Source organism: Martes martes (assembly GCF_963455335.1).
Source record: "Martes martes genome assembly, chromosome: 10".
In the NCBI taxonomy this organism is placed as follows: Eukaryota; Metazoa; Chordata; class Mammalia; order Carnivora; family Mustelidae; genus Martes; species Martes martes.
In genome coordinates, this window is record NC_137898.1 from 16,693,053 (window position 1) to 16,714,138 (window position 21,086).

A 21,086-nucleotide genomic window follows, 5' to 3' on the forward strand; every position below is an offset into this window, starting at 1 on the left:
AACCAAATTACCAGGTTCAAGTATTATGAAAAGGCATTATGTAAATCATGTATGAGTTTTCTCCACTTGGCAACATTCCAACCTGATGGGTCTTTGGTATAAACTCAAGAAAGACATCCAATTCAGAAAGATATCTTCTCAATCCAAATCCCCTAATTTAATATTTTTATGCCTGAAGAATTAGGTACTCTTTCATTAATGATATATTTCATTGTTTCCATAAGCAATCAGGTGAGTAGATTATAAGTAAATATTATGATTTGCACTTTATTCAGAAGAAAATAACATGGAAGGTAAGGGATTACAGGCAGGTAAGTGGCACATCTGTGTTCAAGCATATGGATTTGACCTCCAGATGGAGTACTCATTTCATAATACTTCTTTCTTTGCAGATTAACTATTTCTAACCTGTGCTTTCTCCACTTTGCCTGAAATTATGCAACAAAATAACAGCGTAACTGAGTTCATACTGTTAGGATTGACCCAAGATCCTATGAAAAAGAAAATGGTATTTGTAATCTTCTTCATTTTATATGTGGGAACCATGATAGAGAATTTGCTGATTATTGTGACCATCAAGTTCAGCCAGACACTTGGGAGCCCCATGTATTCTTTTCCTATTTTATTTGTCCCTTGGTGATTCCTGCTTCTCAATGTCCACAGCCCCCAGACTAATTGTGGAATCACTCTTTGCAAAAAGAATCATAACTTACAATGAGTGCATGATCCAAGTCTTTGCCTTACATTTCTTTGAAATCATGGAGATCTTTGTGCTCATCCTCATGGCCGGTGATCGTTATGTGGCCATCTGCAAGCCCTTACATTACACAACCATTAGGAGACGGCAGGTCTGCATCATCTTGATTGTTATTGCATGGATAGGGGCTTTTATCCATTCTATAGCTGAGATTGCCCTGGCCTTGAAATTGCCTTTCTGTGGACCCAATTTGATTGATCACTACTGCTGTGATTTGCAACCCTTGCTGAAACTTACTTGCATGCACACCTACATGATCAACCTAGAATGGGTATCTAACAGCGGGACCATTTGCACAAGCAGTTTTGTGTTTCTGATGATTTCATACATTGTCATCTTGCATTCCATGAGAAACCACAGTGCAGAAGGGAAGAAAAAAGCTCTCTCTACTTGCACTTCTCACATCATCACAGTAGTCTTATTCTTTGGTCCATGTAATTCATATATACATGTCCCCCAACCACTTTCCCCATGGACAAGATGGTGTCCGTATTTTATACTATTGGGACCCCTTTTCTCAACCCATTCATCTACACACTGAGGAATGCAGAAGTGAAAAATGCCATGAGAAAGCTATGGCATATCACAACTACCTCAGAAAGCAAGAGATGAATTGAGGGTTTTGACTGATTCCTTAATCTGTACAGATATCAAATATGATAGTGTATCCTGACTTCCCCAATGTTCTCTATTATAATACACCTTATTTCCTTTTTTTTTTCTGCACTTCTGTGCTCAAACTAGTAGCTTCCCTCATAATGCCAGCCTGGTTCTTTCTTTTCCTGAGAGTTCAATTCTGACATAGTGGATTATGAAATACTCCTCACATTTCACATCACACTTAGTTTCATAAGATGAAAGATCACAACTGGTCAAACAGTGAACATCCATAAATAAAGAATAGCATGTAATCTATGACTTGTAATTCTCTCTATAGCTCAGTTCAAATAAGGTATCTTGCTTTCTCTTGAACACATTCAGAGCAAAGGAGGTAACTCTGTGTGTCAAGAAATTCTTTTCATCATATTACTAGTTTATCTTGAAAAAAAATTCCACACTAGTGAACTAAAGGCCAAATGCTATATATATATATACAAATATATGTATTTTTTTCTTAAGTATTTTTTATGTTTCCCTTAACTATTAAGATAGCTTTGGCATTATGCATGGGATTTTTTAAATGTGACACTATGAAGTACTCTTGGTATTCAGCTAATTTGTATGATTGGGATATAGGAGCTACAAGAGACCTCTACAACTGTAAGAGAGAAAGAAGTAAAATAATGTACAGGGTCAAGATTGAATAAGAATTTAAAGGGGCGCCTGGGTGGCTCAGTGGGTTAAGCCTCTGCCTTTGGCTTAGGTCATGATCTCACAGTCCTGGGAACATGCCCCACATCAGGCTGTCTGCTCGGCAGGGAGCCTGCTTCCACCTCTCTCTCTGCCTGCCTCTCTGCCTACTTGTGATTTCTGTATGTCAAAGAAATAAATAAAATCTTTTAAAAAAAGTATTTAAATACACCATAGGGATGCCTGGGGGGCTAAGTCAGTTAAGCATCAGCCCTTGTCTCAACTTAATGATTGCAGGGTCCTGGGACTAAATCCCACATCAGGCTCCTTGCTCAATGGGTGTTCTGCTTCTCCCCCCCAATGTTTATATCAGCATTATCTACAATAGCTGTACTGTGGAAACAGTCCAAATGTCCATCAAATGAATGAATAAAGATGTGGGGGGTGGATATATATATAGATGGATATATATATAGGACTATAATTCAGCCATCAAAAGGAATGAGATCTTGTAATTTTCAATAACAAGGATGGAGCTGGGTAGTATTTTTCTAACCCAAACTAGTAAGTCAGAGAACAAAAACTACCATATGACTTCACTTATGTGAAATTTAAGAAACAAACAAACAAAAAAAAATGAGTACAGGGACTAAAGGATAGAGGGGACAAAACAAGAAACAGACTCTTAACCATAGAGGACAAAAAGAGGGGAGGGGGGTAGGAGGACAGGTTAATTAGGTGATGGGAGCATAAAACTACCCTTATGATGAGCACTGGCTGTGGTATGTAAGTGTTGAATCCTTAAATTGTATACCTGGAAGTCCTATTATGCTGTATACTAACTGGAATTTGAACAGAAATTAAAAAAAAATGATTTCAGTGCATTCAGTTGTACCATATCCTTAGTAGCCATGGCAAGATTCTATTTCATTTATATATATATATATATATATATGTGTGTGTATATATAATATATATATGTGTGTATGTGTTTATATATGTGTGTATATGTATGTGTGTGTGTATATATATATATGTGTGTGTGTATGTGTGTGCATGTGTGTATATGTATATATATATATATATATATATATATATATATATGATTTTTGCCTAACCAATTAGCACATCTATCCTCTCTATAGTTATCACTGTGTGTTTGTATGGGTGCATGTGCAAGAAGATTTCATTTAAGATCTATTCTTTTTGCAATTTCAAGTATACACTATGATATTGTTAACTATAGTGACCATGGTATATATTATATCTCTAGAACTTATTCATTCTACATAAATGAAAACTTGCACCCATTGACCAACATCTCTCCATTTTCCCCAATTCCTGAACCCTGGTAACTACCATTCTATTCTCTGCTTCTGTAAATGTAACTATACCATTTCCACATATAAGTGAAATCATGCAGTATTTCTCTTTGTGTCTTGCTTGTTCCACTTAACACCAAGTCATCCAGCTCCATCCATGTTATTGCAAATAGGAGAATTTCCCTCTTTTTAAAATCTGAATGATATATAATCTCACATTTCCTAAATTGATTCATCAGTGAAGGATGAGGTTGTATCCACATCTTGGCTACTGTGAATAATGATGCAAGGAACCTAAGAATTGCAGATAGCCCTTCACAATCATGATATCAGATCCTTTGGATATATACCCAACAGTAGTATTGATGAATGGTAGTTTTACTTTTAATTTTTTGAGGAACTTCTATATTCTTCTCCATAATGACTGTACTACTCTACATATACATCAATAATATACATGTGATCACTTTATTCCACATCCTCACCAACAATTCTTATCTCTTGTCTTCTCAATAATACTCAGTCTAACATGTGAAGTGGTATCTCATGATTTTGATTCTCATTTCCCTCATGATGAGTGATGTTGAGCACATTTTGATGTACCTGTTGACCACTTGTATGTATTTGGAAAATGTCTATTCCATCTTTCTGCCTATTTCATAATCAGAGATGAAGGAAATCTCAATAGCTTCTGCCCTACTTTCCTGTGAACCTGAAACTGCTCAAGAAAAATAGAATCTATTATTTTAAAAAGTCAAGAAGAAGAGAAAATTGAATAATAGACAAAAACCTTCCACTCATTTAGCTTAATATAATATAGAAAAGAAGAAAAATAAGTTACAATGCAGACAAAAAGTATACTACAATAAGAAAAAAGAAAAATAAGAAAGAAAAATAAGTTACAATGCAGCCAAAAAGTATACTAAAATAAGATGAAATCATCTCCCAAAATTTAACATTTGCATTATATTAAATGCAAATACACTGCACTTGAAACATTTGCATTATATTAAATGCAAATACACTGCACTTGAAAGATAGAAGTTGTCAGGATTGACAGAATAATCTTCAGCAAAGAAAAGTAATGGACTAATGCTACATTCATCAGTATGATAAATCCCAGAACAGATGCCATGCACTGTGAATAAATGTTATGATTCAATTTACATGAAGTTATACAACAGACAATGCTAAAACAGAATGATAGAAATTGGACAATAATTGCATCTGATGGAGTTAACTGAAAAGGAACATGACAGAACTTTCTGGGTAAATGAAAGTATTCTAGATCTTGACTTTTTTAATGGATATGTTACTATACACATTAATCAAATTCATCAAACTACATACTAAAAAGTTCTACATTTCATCATATATAAAATTTATATCAGAAAATGAGTTATGTTACCCAAAACAAAACAACAACAACAACAACAAAAACTTGCCAATATCTCCAAGCACCCACCCCTGAGAAAAATGCTTATCAAATTTAGTGATCATTTCCAGAGGAAAAAAGCAGAACCTTGACTGTCATTTAAAATTTCAATCCTATGAATAGAAGATGTACTAATATTTTATTGGAAATAAGTATATCATACTGACTTTGAATAGTTGCCTTAGACTTCACCAAAACGAAAAGTTTTTACTGCAAATTATCTCATTCCAAAGTGAAAAGCCAACCCACAGATTGGGAGAAAATACTTGCAAATCATGTATCTGAAAAGGAACTTGACTTCAGACTCTATAAAGAACTTCTACCATTTAATAATAAAAAGACAATAACCCAATTTAAAATTTGGCAAAATATCTCGATAAACATATCTCCACAAAAATATGCAAATGGCCAAAAGAACATGAAAAGATGTTTAACACCTTTAGATAATAGGAAATGCACACCTCAGCCATAATGAGATACTGCTTTCCACCCACCAGGATGTCTAGAATCAAAAAAGACAGGCAATAATAAGTTTTAGTGAGGGGGTACAGAAATTGGAGTTCTCATAAATTACTGGTGATAATGTAGGACGGTGCAACGACTTTTTTTTAAGGTTTTATTTATTTATTTACTATTAGAGAGAGAGAGCACAAGCAGGGGAAGCAACAGGCAGAGGGAAATGCAGACTCCTCACTGAAAAAAATAGCCTGATATGGGACTCATTTCCAGGACCTAGGATCATAACCTGAGCTGAAGGCAGTTGCTCAACCTACTGAGCCACCCAAATGTCCCTGGAGCAATGACTTTGGAAAAACCACATGGCAGCTCCTCAAAATGTTGAACATATAATTACCAGAGATCTAGCAATTCTAATCTTAGGCTCTACCCAAGGTAATTTAAGTATATATTCTCATGAAAACTTGTATGTCAATGTACATAGTATCATCCATACTAGCTAAATGGGGGAACAATCTACATGTCAATCAACTGATGAATGAGTAACATATATTCATAAAATGGAATTTTATTCATCAACATAAAGGGAAGAAATACTGATATTTGCCACAACATGGCTAAAAATTAAACAAGAACAATATGCTAAATGAAAGCAACAAGTTAAAAAGATAACATACTGTATAATTCCTTTTTATATGAAATGCCTAGAAAAATAATCTACAGTGAAAGAAAGTAGATTATGAGGTGCCTAAATGACTCAGTTGGTTGAGTGCACAACTCTTGATCTTGGCTCCCATCATTAACTCACTGTCATGATATTGAGCCCCATGTTGGGCTCTGTGCTCAGCATGGAGTCAGCTTGAGATTCCCTCTTTCCATCTCCCCCTCCCCAACCACCATCCCACACACCCCCATTCCACCTCTCCTCCCTTGGCTCACTTGCACACTCTCACTCTCTTTCTCAAAAAGGAAAAAAAAAAAAAGAAAGTAAATTAATATTCACCTAGGACTTCTAGTGATGATGGTGGAGAGGAATAAGTGACTGAAAATGGGTATGGAATTTCTTTTTAGGGTGGCAAAATGTTTAAAATTAGATAGTCTTGATTGTTTCACAGAATTCTACACTAAAAACTATTGCATTATATACTTTGAATAAGTGAATTTTTAGTACATGGATTATATCTCAATAAAGCTTTTAAAAACATAAATGTTAAATTTTGTGATTATTACTGCAATCTGGGTGGGACTGGAGGAAATTATCTGAGTGAAGTTATTCAAGCAGAGAAAGTAAATTATATGGTTTCACTTACTAATGGAGCATAAGGAATAACACAGAGGACATTAGGAGAAGGAAGGGTAAAATGAACTGGGGGAAGACAGAGGAGGAGATGAACCATGAGAGATTGTAGACTGCAAGAAACAGGCTGAGGGTTTTAGAGCCTACAGGGGTAAAGGGGTGGTTTAACCATGGTGGTGGTTATTAAGGAGGGCACTTGTTGCATGGAGCACTGGGTATTATATGTAAACAATGAGTCTTGGAACAATACGTCAAAAACTAATGATGTATTGTATGGTGCCTAACGTAACACAATCAATTAATAAATAAGTACTATTATTAAAAATTTATTTCCCATGAATGAAAGATTTGTAAATATGTATTAAAAATTAGTTTATACCAGTGACTTTGGATCTCTATTTTGATTAAAGTACAACATTGTGTCTATAGTTAATGACACTATAATCTTTATTTGAAAATTATAATCAGTAGCTGTTAAAAGTTTTCACCCCAAGAAAAGTTATAACCATTTGTGGTGGTGGATGCTTACTACATTTATTAAGGTGATCAATTTGAAATATATACAGATTCAAATCATGAGGTTATACAACTGAAACCACTAATAATGTTATATGCCAATCATATCTCAGTTAAACAAAAAGTAGAGTCTATCTATTCATGCTTTTATCTGGACTAAACTTGTGAGACATTGCTCATATAACCTTTAACTGCATGAAGAGAAGGTGGTAAAAGTGATCTTGTATAATCCCTAAAGTTTGGTTTGAGGGGTCTTGAAACTTTTGTTTTTGAGAAACAACCACTGCATTAAAACAACCTGTAAAGCCCAATCTACACTCTTGAGTGAACAAGAATTAATAAATGTTAGCCATTTGTATTTTTTCTCCACAATACACTTCATTCTATGTCTTTGCACTTAAATCTTGACTACTAAGAGACATTAGTTCTACTGAAGTTCTGACATCCTTAAAATGGTAAAAGCTGAGGAATTTATTACTCTCAAAGACCAAGAAGCAAGACATATGGAATAGTATCCAGGTGTCTACCAATGACTTCATACATTTATTCCTGTTCACCAAGGTCCTCAGGGCCAATCCCAATCAGAGGAGCTCAGAGAGTCTACTCTTGGTTCCCTGGAAAGAGATCATTTATTTCATTAGAACCTAGACTCTCCCCAGTTACAGTATGAGTGAGTGTGATTTATACAATTTTATTTCATAGATGTATGATCACAGCACTGACTGCCATCCAGTGGAGTTTTATAGTTTTTGTAATTTTACAGCCTTGGTGCTACAAGATGACAGATAGGACTTTGATTAGAGCCCTCATTAACAAAAATAAATGGCAATCTTCTCATTTTCCAGATGGATAAATTAGTTTACATAACAGTGGAAAACAATAAAAATGTGTCTCCCACTGTCTTCCAAACAGTGGTTATATTCCTGTTCCAGGGAGGAGCAAAAACATTTTTAAACATGTTTTCTTGCACTGCTCAGTTTAATATGTAAGAATAGTTTTCATGTTCCTCTGTATGTAACTGCTTTTTTCATTTAAACATATAGAGGAGAAAAACATTTGTCACATGTCAGAGTCTCTAGAATTTCACCATGTTTATAACAACTCAGCAGGAATACCTCATTTTGACAGTTTCAATATATCCATATCTTTCATAATGATAATTTTTGTTTTGAGGTATAATGTAACCTCATTACTTTATTCAAATCTTCAAAATATTCTTTATTTTACATTTCAGTATTTAAACGATCCACCACACAATTGCACTGAAGTATAAAGAGAGACAGGCAATGTTAAACTTTCATAACAGCCAATGGTAATGACAAATATCACATGTCCACAAGATAAACTTTCAATTTCATTAAAGACTGGGATAACATTTCTGTTTTATGTCTGAGGAACAATGAGCTGCCTGAAGCATACCTGAACCTACCCTAGGTCAGCTAAACCCCACCTTTTGCAGAGACACAAATGAGCAAAAATGTAATGCTTGTTGTATAAGCTACAAATACTGAAGTGGCTTGTTACACAGCATTATTGAGCTGACTGATCCAAGAATAGCATGCTCAAACTGTAGAAGTGGGGACTGAGCCATATTCTTGAGTCAATAAGACCTCAAATATGTTTAGTGTAAGGTACCTTGAAAGGAGCAGTATAAAAGACCAAGCAAGAGATAATGAGCATGAGGGACAGCACCTAACCTTGGATATACACATAAAGGACAAATTCTAAATACCTAAGCATGCAGCCAACCTCCCTCTTCACTATTTCATCCATGGATAACACACCGGAAAAGAAGGACCTATTTATTATTCATGGGTAAGTTTCCTTCCCACCTCTCCTTTAGTGATAAATCATAAGAAGAGAGTTAACAAAAGATACATAAGAGCCAGGTTCACATGGACTCTGAAAGACCTGTCTTCCTGGGGAAAAAACAAACAGAAATTTGTTATAATAAGCAAATTTATTCCATTACCAGAGAATGCAGTCTACATATGCATCAATAATAGACTAATTAAAAACAAACAAACAAACAAAAACCAAACCACCAAAATTAGGCACCAGTGCATGTAACTATAGACTTTCCTGTTCACCCTCACAACTCCGAATTGGAGAATCCCACCAGGACATAATTGCCACCAGATCAACATCAAAACGAAATCCTGATTTAATCTGCTATTGTCTTTCTTATCTCCTTTTCAATACACTCCGTTATTTTTTGCCTCCCTTTATGTGCTAAGTTTCCTAACTTGCAGGCAGTACATATGTCCAGGTCTTTTGGAAAGAGAAAATCTATTGCTGAATCATCATCAACTGTGGCTATTTTCTGTAAATGTACTCCTCATCTTAAAACCCAGATTCCTGCAGACTCAAATACAGAGAACAAACCGATGGTCCCCAGAGGGAAGGTGGGCACATTGGGTGAAAAGAAGTAGAAGAAACAGGCTTCCAGTTATGGAACGAATAAGTCACAGCAATAAAAGTCATAGTGTAGTGAATAGAGTCTGTGTTACCATGGTAGCAGTGCATGGGGACAGATGGTAGCTACACTTGTGATGAGCACAGCAAAACCTGGAGATTTGTGGAATCACTGGACGGTACACTTGAAACTAGTGCAACATTGTGTATCGACTATACTCAAAAAAAAAAAAAAAAAGCAAGAAAAGAGATTTCTGTTGCACAAAGGAAAATAATACTTCAAGTAAATACAATTCAATTTCTTCCTGGAGATTGTGTTGAAGAGAATAGAACACCAGAAAATAACAAGTCTGTGCCTCTCATATTTGAAAATGTGGTGCACCCATTCTCTGGGACTTAACTCCTCATATCATGCTAGTGGATGACCATGGATGATGTCAGAGGCCCACTTCTCAAACTTTGATTATTCTTGTATAAATTAAGGGAGCACCTCAATGCACCGAAGCGGTTCTTGGCCTATGACCCAGTTTTCAGTTCGCTACATCTGCTTCTCAGTATAACCTTCTTTGTTTCTCTCTAGTATGAGAGCCTTTCTGAGTAGAGCCAAGAAAGTTTTGCATAGCATGAATGGTGGGGGGGAAAAACGTCAAAATTTGCTGTTCATGTAAATAACAGTGAGGATTAACAAAATGCACCGCGGGGACATCCATCTCATTAGCTATTTGGCTTCTTTTTCTTTTTCTTCTTTTAAAATTTTATTTATTTATTTGAGAGAGACAAAGAGAAAGAGAGAACAGGAGTATGGGGGTGGGAAGGGGAGAGGAAGAAGGACAAGCAGCCTCACACTGAACAGGGAGTAAATCACAGGCTCAATCCCAGGACCCTGAGATTAGGACCTGAGCCAAAGTCAGATGCTTAACCACTTAACCAACTGAGCAACCCAGGCATACCTTAGCTACGTGCTTCTTAAACTGAGGGCCCTTTACAGAATGGGAGATTTTCCACATTTACAATAAGCACCAATTTGTATACTCATAAGGGATTTTTAAATGAGGCTATAAATACACCATGGAATTACACTTAAAGGATTGAAAAGTGATGTTCATTATCTAATTTGAAATTTTAACACCTGGAATACACCATCAATAGGGTACTAAGAATCAATTATAATAATGTCTATAAGGACAGTGTGAATAATGTAATTACATTGCATTATATTATTTTAAAAGCATTATTTATGTAAAGAGTTAAAACATATAATAATTAGTAAATTTTTTGGCACTGCTTCTTCTTTGATTGCAATGGATACCACCAAAAAAGGGAGTGCTTATGACTTCTCTCTGTGTGTGAGATATTTTTCAGTCAAAAATCTCTTTCCTAATGCAGGGCATAACTGTCAAACAATGTAATCTTACAGTGTGCTTTGATAAGAGTGATATAATGTCCAGTATGTCTAAGATCATGAAGGAGAGAATATTCCAGAATATCAGACTCAAGTTCCAAAATGTCAAAGCTGAAAGGGACCTGGAGGTCATGTGATTTGTTTCTCTTATTGAACTTCAAAAAAGTAAAGTAATAGCAAGAGGGTAGTTGAGGGGCCTTCTAACTTTAACTCTTGCAATTTGTTAAAAATACTTTATTTATTTGAGATATAGAATGAGATAAGAAGAGAAAGAGAGAGCGCATGACAGGGGGGAGGGTCAGAGGGAGACACAGAATTCCTACTGAGCAGGGAGCCTGATGTAGGACTCAATCCGAGGACTCTGGGATCATGCCCTGAGCCAAAGGCAGTTGCCCAATCAAATGAGCAAACTAGGTGCCCCAAGTCTTGCAGTTTTTGATGAAAGCACAAAACTTCCCTGTACATGCTGTATTTGTTGTCATTAGGGTTCTGTGGATAGAACAAGATCCAGGCAAGTATTTGAATTCCAGAGACTTCATTTCTCTTCAAGCTGTGTGTCTTGGCACCACATTTTCTTCATGGCATTCTTCATGTCTGTGTTTCTCAGTGTGTAGATGAGAGGGTTGAACATGGGGGCAATCATGGTGTAAAATAGGGCAAAAACCTTGTCATTACTGACAGAATCAGCCATGGGGACATATGTGAAGATGAGGGGCAAGAAGAACATGAACACAACAGTGATGTGTGAGCCGCAGGTGGAGAGAGCTTTGCGGCAGCTCTGGGATGAGTGTGTCCTCAGGGTGGACAGGATGATGATGTAAGAAATTACCAAGGCAACAAAGGTCAAAACTGACAGCACTCCTGTGGTGCTAATGATCACAATAACCAACAGGCTAGTGTCTGTGCAGGCCAGCTTCAGCAAGGGGAAAATATCACAGAAATAGTGATCTATCTGATTGGGTCCACAGAAGGGAAGTTCAATAATAATCAATACCTGCAGGATTGAATGAAGAAATGCTCCGAGAATCGAGGCCATCAAAAGGACATAGCATACCTGTCTTCTCATGATGACCATATAGTGAAGGGGTCTGCAGATGGCTGCATAACGGTCATAGGCCATAGCCACCAAGATAAAGATCTCAGTGGCACCAAAGAAGTGGGCATAAAACATCTGGGCCATGCAGCTGTTGTAGGAGATGGTCTTCTGCTGGGCCAGTAGATCTGTGATCAGTTTGGGGGCCACTGTGGAAGTGAAGCAGACGTCCATGAAAGACAGGTAGCTCAGGAAAAAGTACATGGGCTGCTCACGTAGGCAGCTGCCACTGATGGTAAGAAGAATTAGGAGGTTTCCTGAGAGAATTGCAATGTAGCAAAGTGAGAACACCACAAAGCAGGCAATCCTTTCATCCTCATCACTAAAAAGTCCCAGGAGGATAAATTCTGTGATATTTTCATGTCCCATTGTTTCTGTGGGTGTGATCATGTAGAGGAGAAAATTAATGTACTGGAAACAGTCAACTTTTAAAACTATTGATTTATTTTAAAAGTCATTCATTTATTCAATAATACATATTGATTGTTCATTATGATATGAACACCATAATTAGCGCTAAGGGTACAGAATGCAGTGTGCAAAATACATAAAGTCTTACCCACAAGTAGATAAAGTTCATTAGAGTAGATATATATTAACAATAATTGCATAAGTAATTAATTAAATTAAAATAATTCCCAGTTTCACACTTACTATGAGCAAGAGGATGAATAATTAGAAGATGAAATGTTCTTTTTTAGGTCAATTTTGAAATGCAATTTCAATAGTATACCTTCAGAGTAATTTTTAAATCTCTGCTATGGACCAACAACATTGAGGTTATCTGTTCTTCAAGGGCAGTCTCGTTATTTACATCGTTCCCAGTGACTAAATTTGTGCTGAATCCTGAAAGTTCAGTTAAGTCTTTAGACATCAGTGAGCTCGTAATTTTAAATATCAGATCTTTAGGTGACAATTTCAGAAAATGCATTTAACACCTTTCCACCAACATTGAGCAATGATGAGATCGTAGGGAAAAGGGGTGCTCCATTGTATTGGATTGTAGCATATTTGTGGCCTCTTGTAATTGACCTAATTTCCCAGTTCACTTTCCAGCCTAACCCAGGAGTTTCCATCCCTTCATCCCATTTTCTAGTGCTTCCCAGTAGGACAGCATCCTTGGAGGGGCAAATTGCAATCAAAGATTCTTTTTCCCTAGATCTGTTTTACCTACCTTTTATTTCTCTGAATTGAACCACTTTGTCTCCTTAACAGGCTCACTACAGGTTTATGGGTCCCAGTCCTGAAATATTTTAATTAAAAAGAGCATACTTCCCTGGTGAAAAATATTAAACTATATCTCTTACTTCATTTTGGCAAAAAATGTGTCACAAAATTGTTAAACTCAGTGCCCAGTTGGATAAAACATAAACTCTACACACTGATAAAGTGTGTCAGCCTATATTGAAGGGTTATAACAGCAACTGAACAATGCTTTTTACTTTTACTTTTATAATGTGATTCTCTATGAGATTAATTTGGAAAAATGTACAATGGACATACAAAAAGATTTTTAATAGGACTTTGGGGAGTTTGTGGACTTTGGGGTTGAATTCCATCCATGAGCCCCAGATTAACAACCTGTGGCCTAATTTCTTGCAAAAATCTCTGAAAATATCACTGCCACATAAGCAAAACCAGTAGTAATGATTCTGGGCTATGGTGATCTGTTTTAAATAAACAGTTCAGGATTATTTTATCTGTGAGTTATCTATTCTGTCCTTAAAAATAGAATTTCCTCATTGAATATAGAATTTTATTAACTGACATAAAAATATTGTAACAAGTTAAAAAATATACCATATTTATGGTTAGGGAGGATCAATATATAAGAAAGATGTCGATTATCCCCAAATTAATCAATACATTTAATAATTAGAACAAAAATTCTGACAAACTTTTTTGTGAAAAGCTGATTTCAAAATTGAGAAAGAATTAAAATGCAGAGGGGGAGGAGCAAGACAATGGAGGAGTAGGAGACCTAAATTTTGTCCGGTCCCAGGAATTCAGCTAGATAGTTATCAAACCGTTCTGGATACCTACAAACTCAACAGAATATTGAAGGAAAGAATAGCAGCAATTCTATGAACAGAAAAGTTACCACTTTCTGGAAGGTAGGCCATGCAGAGAAGTAAATATAAGGAGATATATCGGAAGACAGATTGCGGGGAGAGGGAGTCTCTGTCAGATGGCTCCGAGCAAATGATAGAGCAGTGGTGTACAAAATCAGAACTTTTAGAAGTGGGCTCTGCTGAAGGATGTCACTTTAGTGGCTAAGTGGGGCATGGGTGGAGCCCTCACTGGGACAGTGTGGTCTCAGGACCCTCAGATTACCAAAAGACTGAGAGTACCTGAATTAGCAGAGCTCCCAGGGATCAGAGCAGGGAAGTTGGCTGCAAAGACAGAGCCAAGGAGTGGGCTTTCAGCTCAGGGTTACCTTAAAACATGATCCCCACCACCGTCAGGCCACTGATCTTTGAGCAGGGACCACAAAAGGGGCAGATCTGAGGAGACCTCCCAGGAGAAGCATCACAGGAGTGCACTGCAGGAATCTGCTGGGTTTGGAGACTCCAAACAGGGCCATATGCCAGAGATAGAAACACTCAGTCACAGGCCAGGTGAGGAAGAAGAGCAGGAACAAACCAGGGAGACAGGAGTGATTGATTGCTTTTCTCTGAGGGCTCGTGGTGGAGTGAGGCCCTGAGCTCTCAGCTCCTCCAGGCCAGAGATTTGGAGGACACCATTTTCATTCTCATCCTCTAAAGCTATGGAAACATTTCAGGGAACAAAACTACTGAGAGCAAAGCCAAGAAGATTATTTAGCCTGGCACCTGACAAGGGTGGTACAATTCGGCCTGGGGCAAAGACACTTGAGAATCACTGTTACAGACTTTTCCCCTAGAAGATCAGCAAAAACACCCAGCCAAGGACAAGTTTACTGATCAATGAGAACTGCAAAACTCTAGCACTAGGGGAGTACAGCACAAATAATTTATGGCTTTTTTTCCCCATGATTCTTTAATCTTTCAAAGTAAATTGTATTAATTTTATTTTTCCTCTTTCCTTTGATTTTTTTTAAATTTTCTTCTTTCCTATTTTAACCATTTTATTAGTACCTTTTTTTAAAACCATTTTTAATTTTCATTTTAACAGTCATATTCTATGCCTTCATTGTATTTAACTTTTATGTATATATGTGTGTGTGTGTGTGTGTGTGTGTGTATATATATATATATATATCTATATATATATATATATATATAATGTTTTTCTTTCTTAAAAATTTAGGGATACAGTTTCTTCTAACATACCAAAATACAATTTAAATCTAGTGTATGCACAGAAAAAGAAACAGTCAACAAAACAAAGAGGCAACCCACGGAATGGGAGAAGATATTTGCAAATGACAGTACAGACAAAAGGTTGATATCCAGGATCTATAAAGAACTCCTCAAACTCAATACACACAAAACAGATAATCATATTAAAAAATGGGCAGAAGATATGAACAGGCACTTCTCCAATGAAGACATACAAATGGCTACCAGACACATGAAAAAATGTTCATCATCAGTAGCCATCAGGGAGATTCAAATCAAAACCACATTGAGATACCACCTTACACCAGTTAGAATGGCCAAAATTAGCAAGACAGGAAAGAACGTGTGTTGGAGAGGATGTGGAGAAAGGGGAACCCTCTTCCACTGTTGGTGGGAATGCAAACTGGTGCAGCCACTTTGGAGAACAGTGTGGAGATTCCTCAGGTAATTAAAAATAGAGCTTCCCTATGACCCTGCAATTGCACTACTGGGTATTGACCCCAAAGATACAGATGTAGTGAAAAGAAGGGCCATCTGTACCCCAATGTTTATAGCAGCAATGGCCACAGTCGCCAAACTGTGGAAAGAACCAAGATGCCCTTCAACGGATGAATGGATAAGGAAGATGTGGTCCATATACACTATGGAGTATTATGCCTCCATCAGAAAGGACGAATACCCAACTTTTGTAGCAACATGGACGGGACTGGAGGAGATTATGCTGAGTGAAATAAGTCAAACAGAGAGAGTCAAGTATCATATGGTTTCACTTATTTGTGGAGCATAACAAATAATATAGAGGACAAGGGTAGATGGAGAGGAGAAGGGAGTTGAGGGAAATTGGAAGGGGAGGTGAACCATGAGAGACTATGGACTCTGAAAAACAACCTGAGGGTTTTGAAGGGGCGGGGGGTGGGAGGTTGGGGGAACCAGGTGGTGGGTATTGGGGAGGGCACAGATTGCATGGAGCACTGGGTATGGTGAAAAAACAATGAATACTGTTACGCTGAAAATAAATAAAAAATTTAATTAAAAAAATCAAAAAACAAAAACAAAATCTAGTGTATGGCTTTGTTCTAGTCTTCCATCTGGTCACAACCTCTCCCACACCTCCAACTTTTTTTTTTTTTTTAATTTTTTCCTTTCAGTTTTCAACCAACTTCTAATAATTCCTTTTTATTTTTTTTAATTTTCATTTTTACAGTCATATTCTATCCCTTCATCCTATTTACCCTTATTTTTGTGTGTGTGTGGGTGTATATATATATATATTTCCTTTCTTTAAAATGTTGGGAGGCACTTTCTTATAACAGACCAAAATACATCCAAAATCTAGTATGTGGCTCTATTCTATTCACCAGCCTGATCATATATATATATATATTTTTTTTTCCCTTTCTTTTCCCCTGGTTATGAGTCTCTTCTGATTTGATGGTGTATATTTTTTTCTGGGGTCATTGTTACCCTTTTTAGCATTTTTTTTCTTGCATTCATTTCTTCTTCTCTGGACAAAATGACAAAAGGGAAAAAAATCTCAAAAAAAAAAAAAAAAGAAGGGTAGGTGGTACCAGCTGCCAGGGACCTAATTAATATGCACATTAATAACACGTCAGAACTAGAGTTCATAATGATGATTATAAAGATAGTAGCTGGTCTTGAAAAAAGTATAGAAGATAGTAGAGAACCCCTTTCTGGAGCAAAAAAACAAAACAAAACAAAACAAAACAAAAAACCCTAAAGTCTACCAAGTTGAAATTTAAAAAAAAAGACTATTAATGAGGTGTAATAAAAAGTGGAGGCAGTCACTACTAGGATAAAGAGGAAGAAGAGAGTATTAGTGATATAGAAGACCCAATGATGAAGAATAAAGAAGCTGGAAAAAAGTGAGATAAACTATTATTGGATCATGAGGGGAGAATTCAAAAGATAAGTGATACCATAAGGCAGAATTAGAATTATTGGGATCCCAAAAGAAGAAGAAAGAGAGAGAGGGGCAGAAGGTATATTGGAGCAAATTATAGTGGAGAACTTACCTAATTTGGGGAAGGAAAATGGCATCAAAATACAAGAGGGACAGAGAACTCCCCTCAAAATCAATAAAAATAGGTCAACACCCTGTCATCTAGTAGTAAAACTTACAAGTATCAGAGACAAAGACAAAACCATGAAAGCAGCTCGGGACAAGAGGTCTGTTACCTACAATGGTAAAAATATTAGATTGGCAGCAGACATATCCACAGTGACCTGGCAGGCCAGAAAGGACTGGCATGTTATATTCAGAGCACTAAACGAGAAAGATATGCAGCCAATAATACTATATCGCTAGGCTGCCATTGAAAATACAAGGAGAAATAAAAAGCTTCCAGGACAAAGAAAAGCTAAAAGAATTTGCAAACATCAAATTGGACCTACAGGAAATATCGAAAGGGGTCCTCTAAGGAAAGAGACAGCCTAAAAGTAACATAGACCAGAAAGGAACAAAGACAATATAAAATAACAGTCACCTTACCAGCAATACAATGGCACTAAATTCATATCTTCCAATAGTTACCCTGAATGTAAATGGGCTAAATGCTCCAATCAAAAGGCATGGGTATTAGAACGGATAAAGAAACAAGACCCACCAATATGGTGTCTGCAAGAGACTCATTTTAGACCCAAAGACACCTCCAGATTTAAAGTGAGGGAGTGGAAAACAATTTACCATTCTAATGGACACCAAAAGAAACCTGGGATAACAATCCTTATATCAGACAAATTAGATTTTAAGCCAAAGAATATAATAAGAGACACTATATCATACTTAAAGGGTCCGTCCAACAAGATCTAACAATTTAAAATATCTATGCCCCTAACATAGGATCAGCTAATTATATAAGTCAATTAATAACAAAATCAAAGAAACAAATCAACAATAACACAATAGTAGTAGGGACTTTAACACCCTCACACTGAAATGGACAGATAATCTAAGCAAAAGATCAACAAGGAAATAAAGGCCTTAAAGGACACCCTGGACCAGATGGACAGAAGAGATATATTCAGAACATTCCATCCCAAAGCAACAGAATACACATTCTTCTCTAGTGCACATGGAACATTCTCTAGAATAGATCACATCCTGGGTCACACATCAGGTTTCAACCTGTACCAAAAGATTGGGATCATCCCCTGCATATTTTCAGAACAAAATGCTTTAAAACTTGAACTCAATCACGAGAGGAAAGTTGGAAAGAACTCAAATAAAAGGAAGCTAAAGAGCATTATACTAAAGAATGAATGGGTCTACCAGGAAATTAAAGAAGAGTTAAAGAAGATCATGGAAACAAATGAAAATGAAAACACAACTGTTCAAAATCTTTGGGATGCAGCAAGGGCAGTCCTAAGAGGAAAGTATATGGCAATAAAAGACTTTCTTAAGAAACAAGAAAGGTCTCAAATATAAAGCCTAACCCTACATCTAAAGGAGCTAGATAAAGAACAGCAAATAAACCCCATACCCAGCAGAAGAAGAGAAATAATAAAGATCAGAGCAGAAATCAATGAAATAGAAACCAAAAGAACAGGAGAACAAATCAACAAAACTAGAGGCTGGTTTTTGAAAGAATTAATAAGATTGATAAGTCCCTGGCCAAACTTATCAAACAGAAAAGAGAAAGAACCCAAATTAATAAAATCATGAATGAAAGAGGAGAGATCACAACCAACACCAGAGAAATACAAACAATTATAAGAACATATGAACAACCGTTCGTCAGCAAATTAGACAATCTGGAAGAAACTGATGTGTCCTTAGTAATGTATAAACTACCAAAACTGAACCAGGAAGAAAGAGAAAACCTGAACAGCCCATAACCAGTAAGGAGATTGAAGCACTCATCAAAACTCTCCAAAGAAAAAGAGCCAAGGCCAGACCACTTCCCAGGGGAATTCTACCAAACATTTAAAGAAGAATTAATACCTACTCTCCTGAAACTGTTCCAAAAAAAAAAAAAAAGAAAAGAAATGGAAGGAAAACTTCCAAACTTATGAGGCCAGGATTATCTTGATCCAAAAACCAGACAAAGACCCCATCAAAAAGGAGAATTTTAGACCAATAGCTCTGATGACCATGGATGCAAATATTCTCACCAAAATATTGGCCAATAGTATCCAACAGTACATTAAAAGGATTATTCACCACGACCAAGTTGGATTTATTCCTGCACTACAAGATTGGTTCAACATCTGCAAATCAATCAATGTGATACAATACATTAATAGAGGAAAGAACAAAAAACATATGATACTTTCAATAGATGCTGAAAAAGCATTTAACAAAGAACAACATCTTTTCTTGATCAAAACTCTTCACAGTGTAGGGATAGAGAGTATATGCCTCAATATCATAAAAGCCATCCATGAAAACCCACAGGGAATATCATTCTCAATGAGGAAAAACTGAGAGCTTTTCCCCTCAGGTCAGTAACATGGCAGGGGTGTCCACTATCACCACTATTATTCAACACAGTACTACAAGTCCTAGCTTCAGCAATCAGACAACAAAAATAAATAGAAGGTATCCGAATTAGCAAAGAAGTCAAATTCTCACTCTTTGCAGATGATATGATAGTTTATGTGGCATACCCAAAAGACTCCACCCCAAAACTGCTAGAACTCATACAGGAAAAAAGTAAAGTGTCAAGATATAAAATTAATGCACGGAAATCAGTTGCATTTCTATACATCAACAACATAGAAGAAAGAGAAATTAAAGAGTTAATCCCATTTACAATCGTACCCAAAACCATAAGATACCCAGAAATAAACCTAACCAAAGAGGCAAAGAATCTATACTCAGAAAACTTCAGGACTCATGAAAGATATTGTGAAAGACACAAAGAAATGGATAAACGTCCTATGCTCATGGATTGGAAGAAAAAATATTGTGAAAATCTCTATGCTCCTTAAAGCAATCTACACATTTAATGCAATCCTTATTCAAACACCATCACCTTTTTTTTTTTTTCAAAGAAATGGAACAAATAATCCTAAAATTTGTATGGAACCAGAGAAGACCCTGAATATTCAGAAGAATGTTGAAAAAGAAGAAAAAAAAAAAAAGCTGGAAGCATCACAATTCCAGACTTCATGCTCTATTGTAAAACCGTAATCATCAGGACAGTATGATACCAGCAGAAAAACAGACACATAGATCACTGGAACAGAATAGAGAGTGCAGAAATGGGCCCTCAACTCTATGGTCAACTAATCTTCAACAAAGCAGGAAAAAAATCTCCAATAGAAAATGACAGCCTCTTCAACAAATGATGTTGGGAAAATTGGACAGCTGCATGCAGAAGAATTAAACTGGATCATTTCCTTATACCATGCACAAGAATAGACTTAAAATGGATGAAAGATCTAAATGTGAAAGAGGAACCCATCAAAATCCTTGAGATCATAGGCAGCAACCTCTTCGACCTTAGCCACAGCAAGTTCTTCTAGACATATTGCCAAAGGCAAGGGAAGCAAGGGCAAAAATGAACTATCAGGACTTCATCAAGATCAAAACTTCTGCACAGCAAAGGAAATGGTCAAGAAAAAAAAAAAAAAAAGATGCAACCAACAGAATGGGGGAAGATATTTGCAAATGGCATATCAGATAAAAGGCTAGCATCCAAAATCTATAAAGAACTTATCAAACTCAATACCTAAAGAACAAATAATCTAATCAAGAAATAGGCAGAAGACATGAACATACATTTCTCCAAAGAAGACATCCAAATGGCCAACAGATACCT

At 36.4% G+C, this 21,086-nt stretch overlaps 1 protein-coding gene and 1 pseudogene across 2 annotated transcripts; one reads left to right on the plus strand and one right to left on the minus strand.

Moving 5' to 3' along the window:
- The first annotated feature begins 436 nt into the window (after positions 1-436).
- Positions 437-1,369, plus strand: LOC308351591 (olfactory receptor 4C11-like; annotated as a pseudogene). Its single transcript has one exon. The product of its transcript is annotated as an olfactory receptor 4C11-like (transcript).
- A 10,056-nt stretch (positions 1,370-11,425) lies between these two features.
- LOC308350761 (olfactory receptor 4P4-like) lies at positions 11,426-12,352 on the minus strand (the record flags this gene model as incomplete). The annotated part of the gene is made up of 1 exon (XM_080816257.1): positions 11,426-12,352. One exon carries the CDS (start codon positions 12,350-12,352, stop codon positions 11,426-11,428), a length of 927 nt encoding a protein of 308 aa, XP_080672383.1.
- Between the last annotated feature and the right edge of the window lie 8,734 nt (positions 12,353-21,086).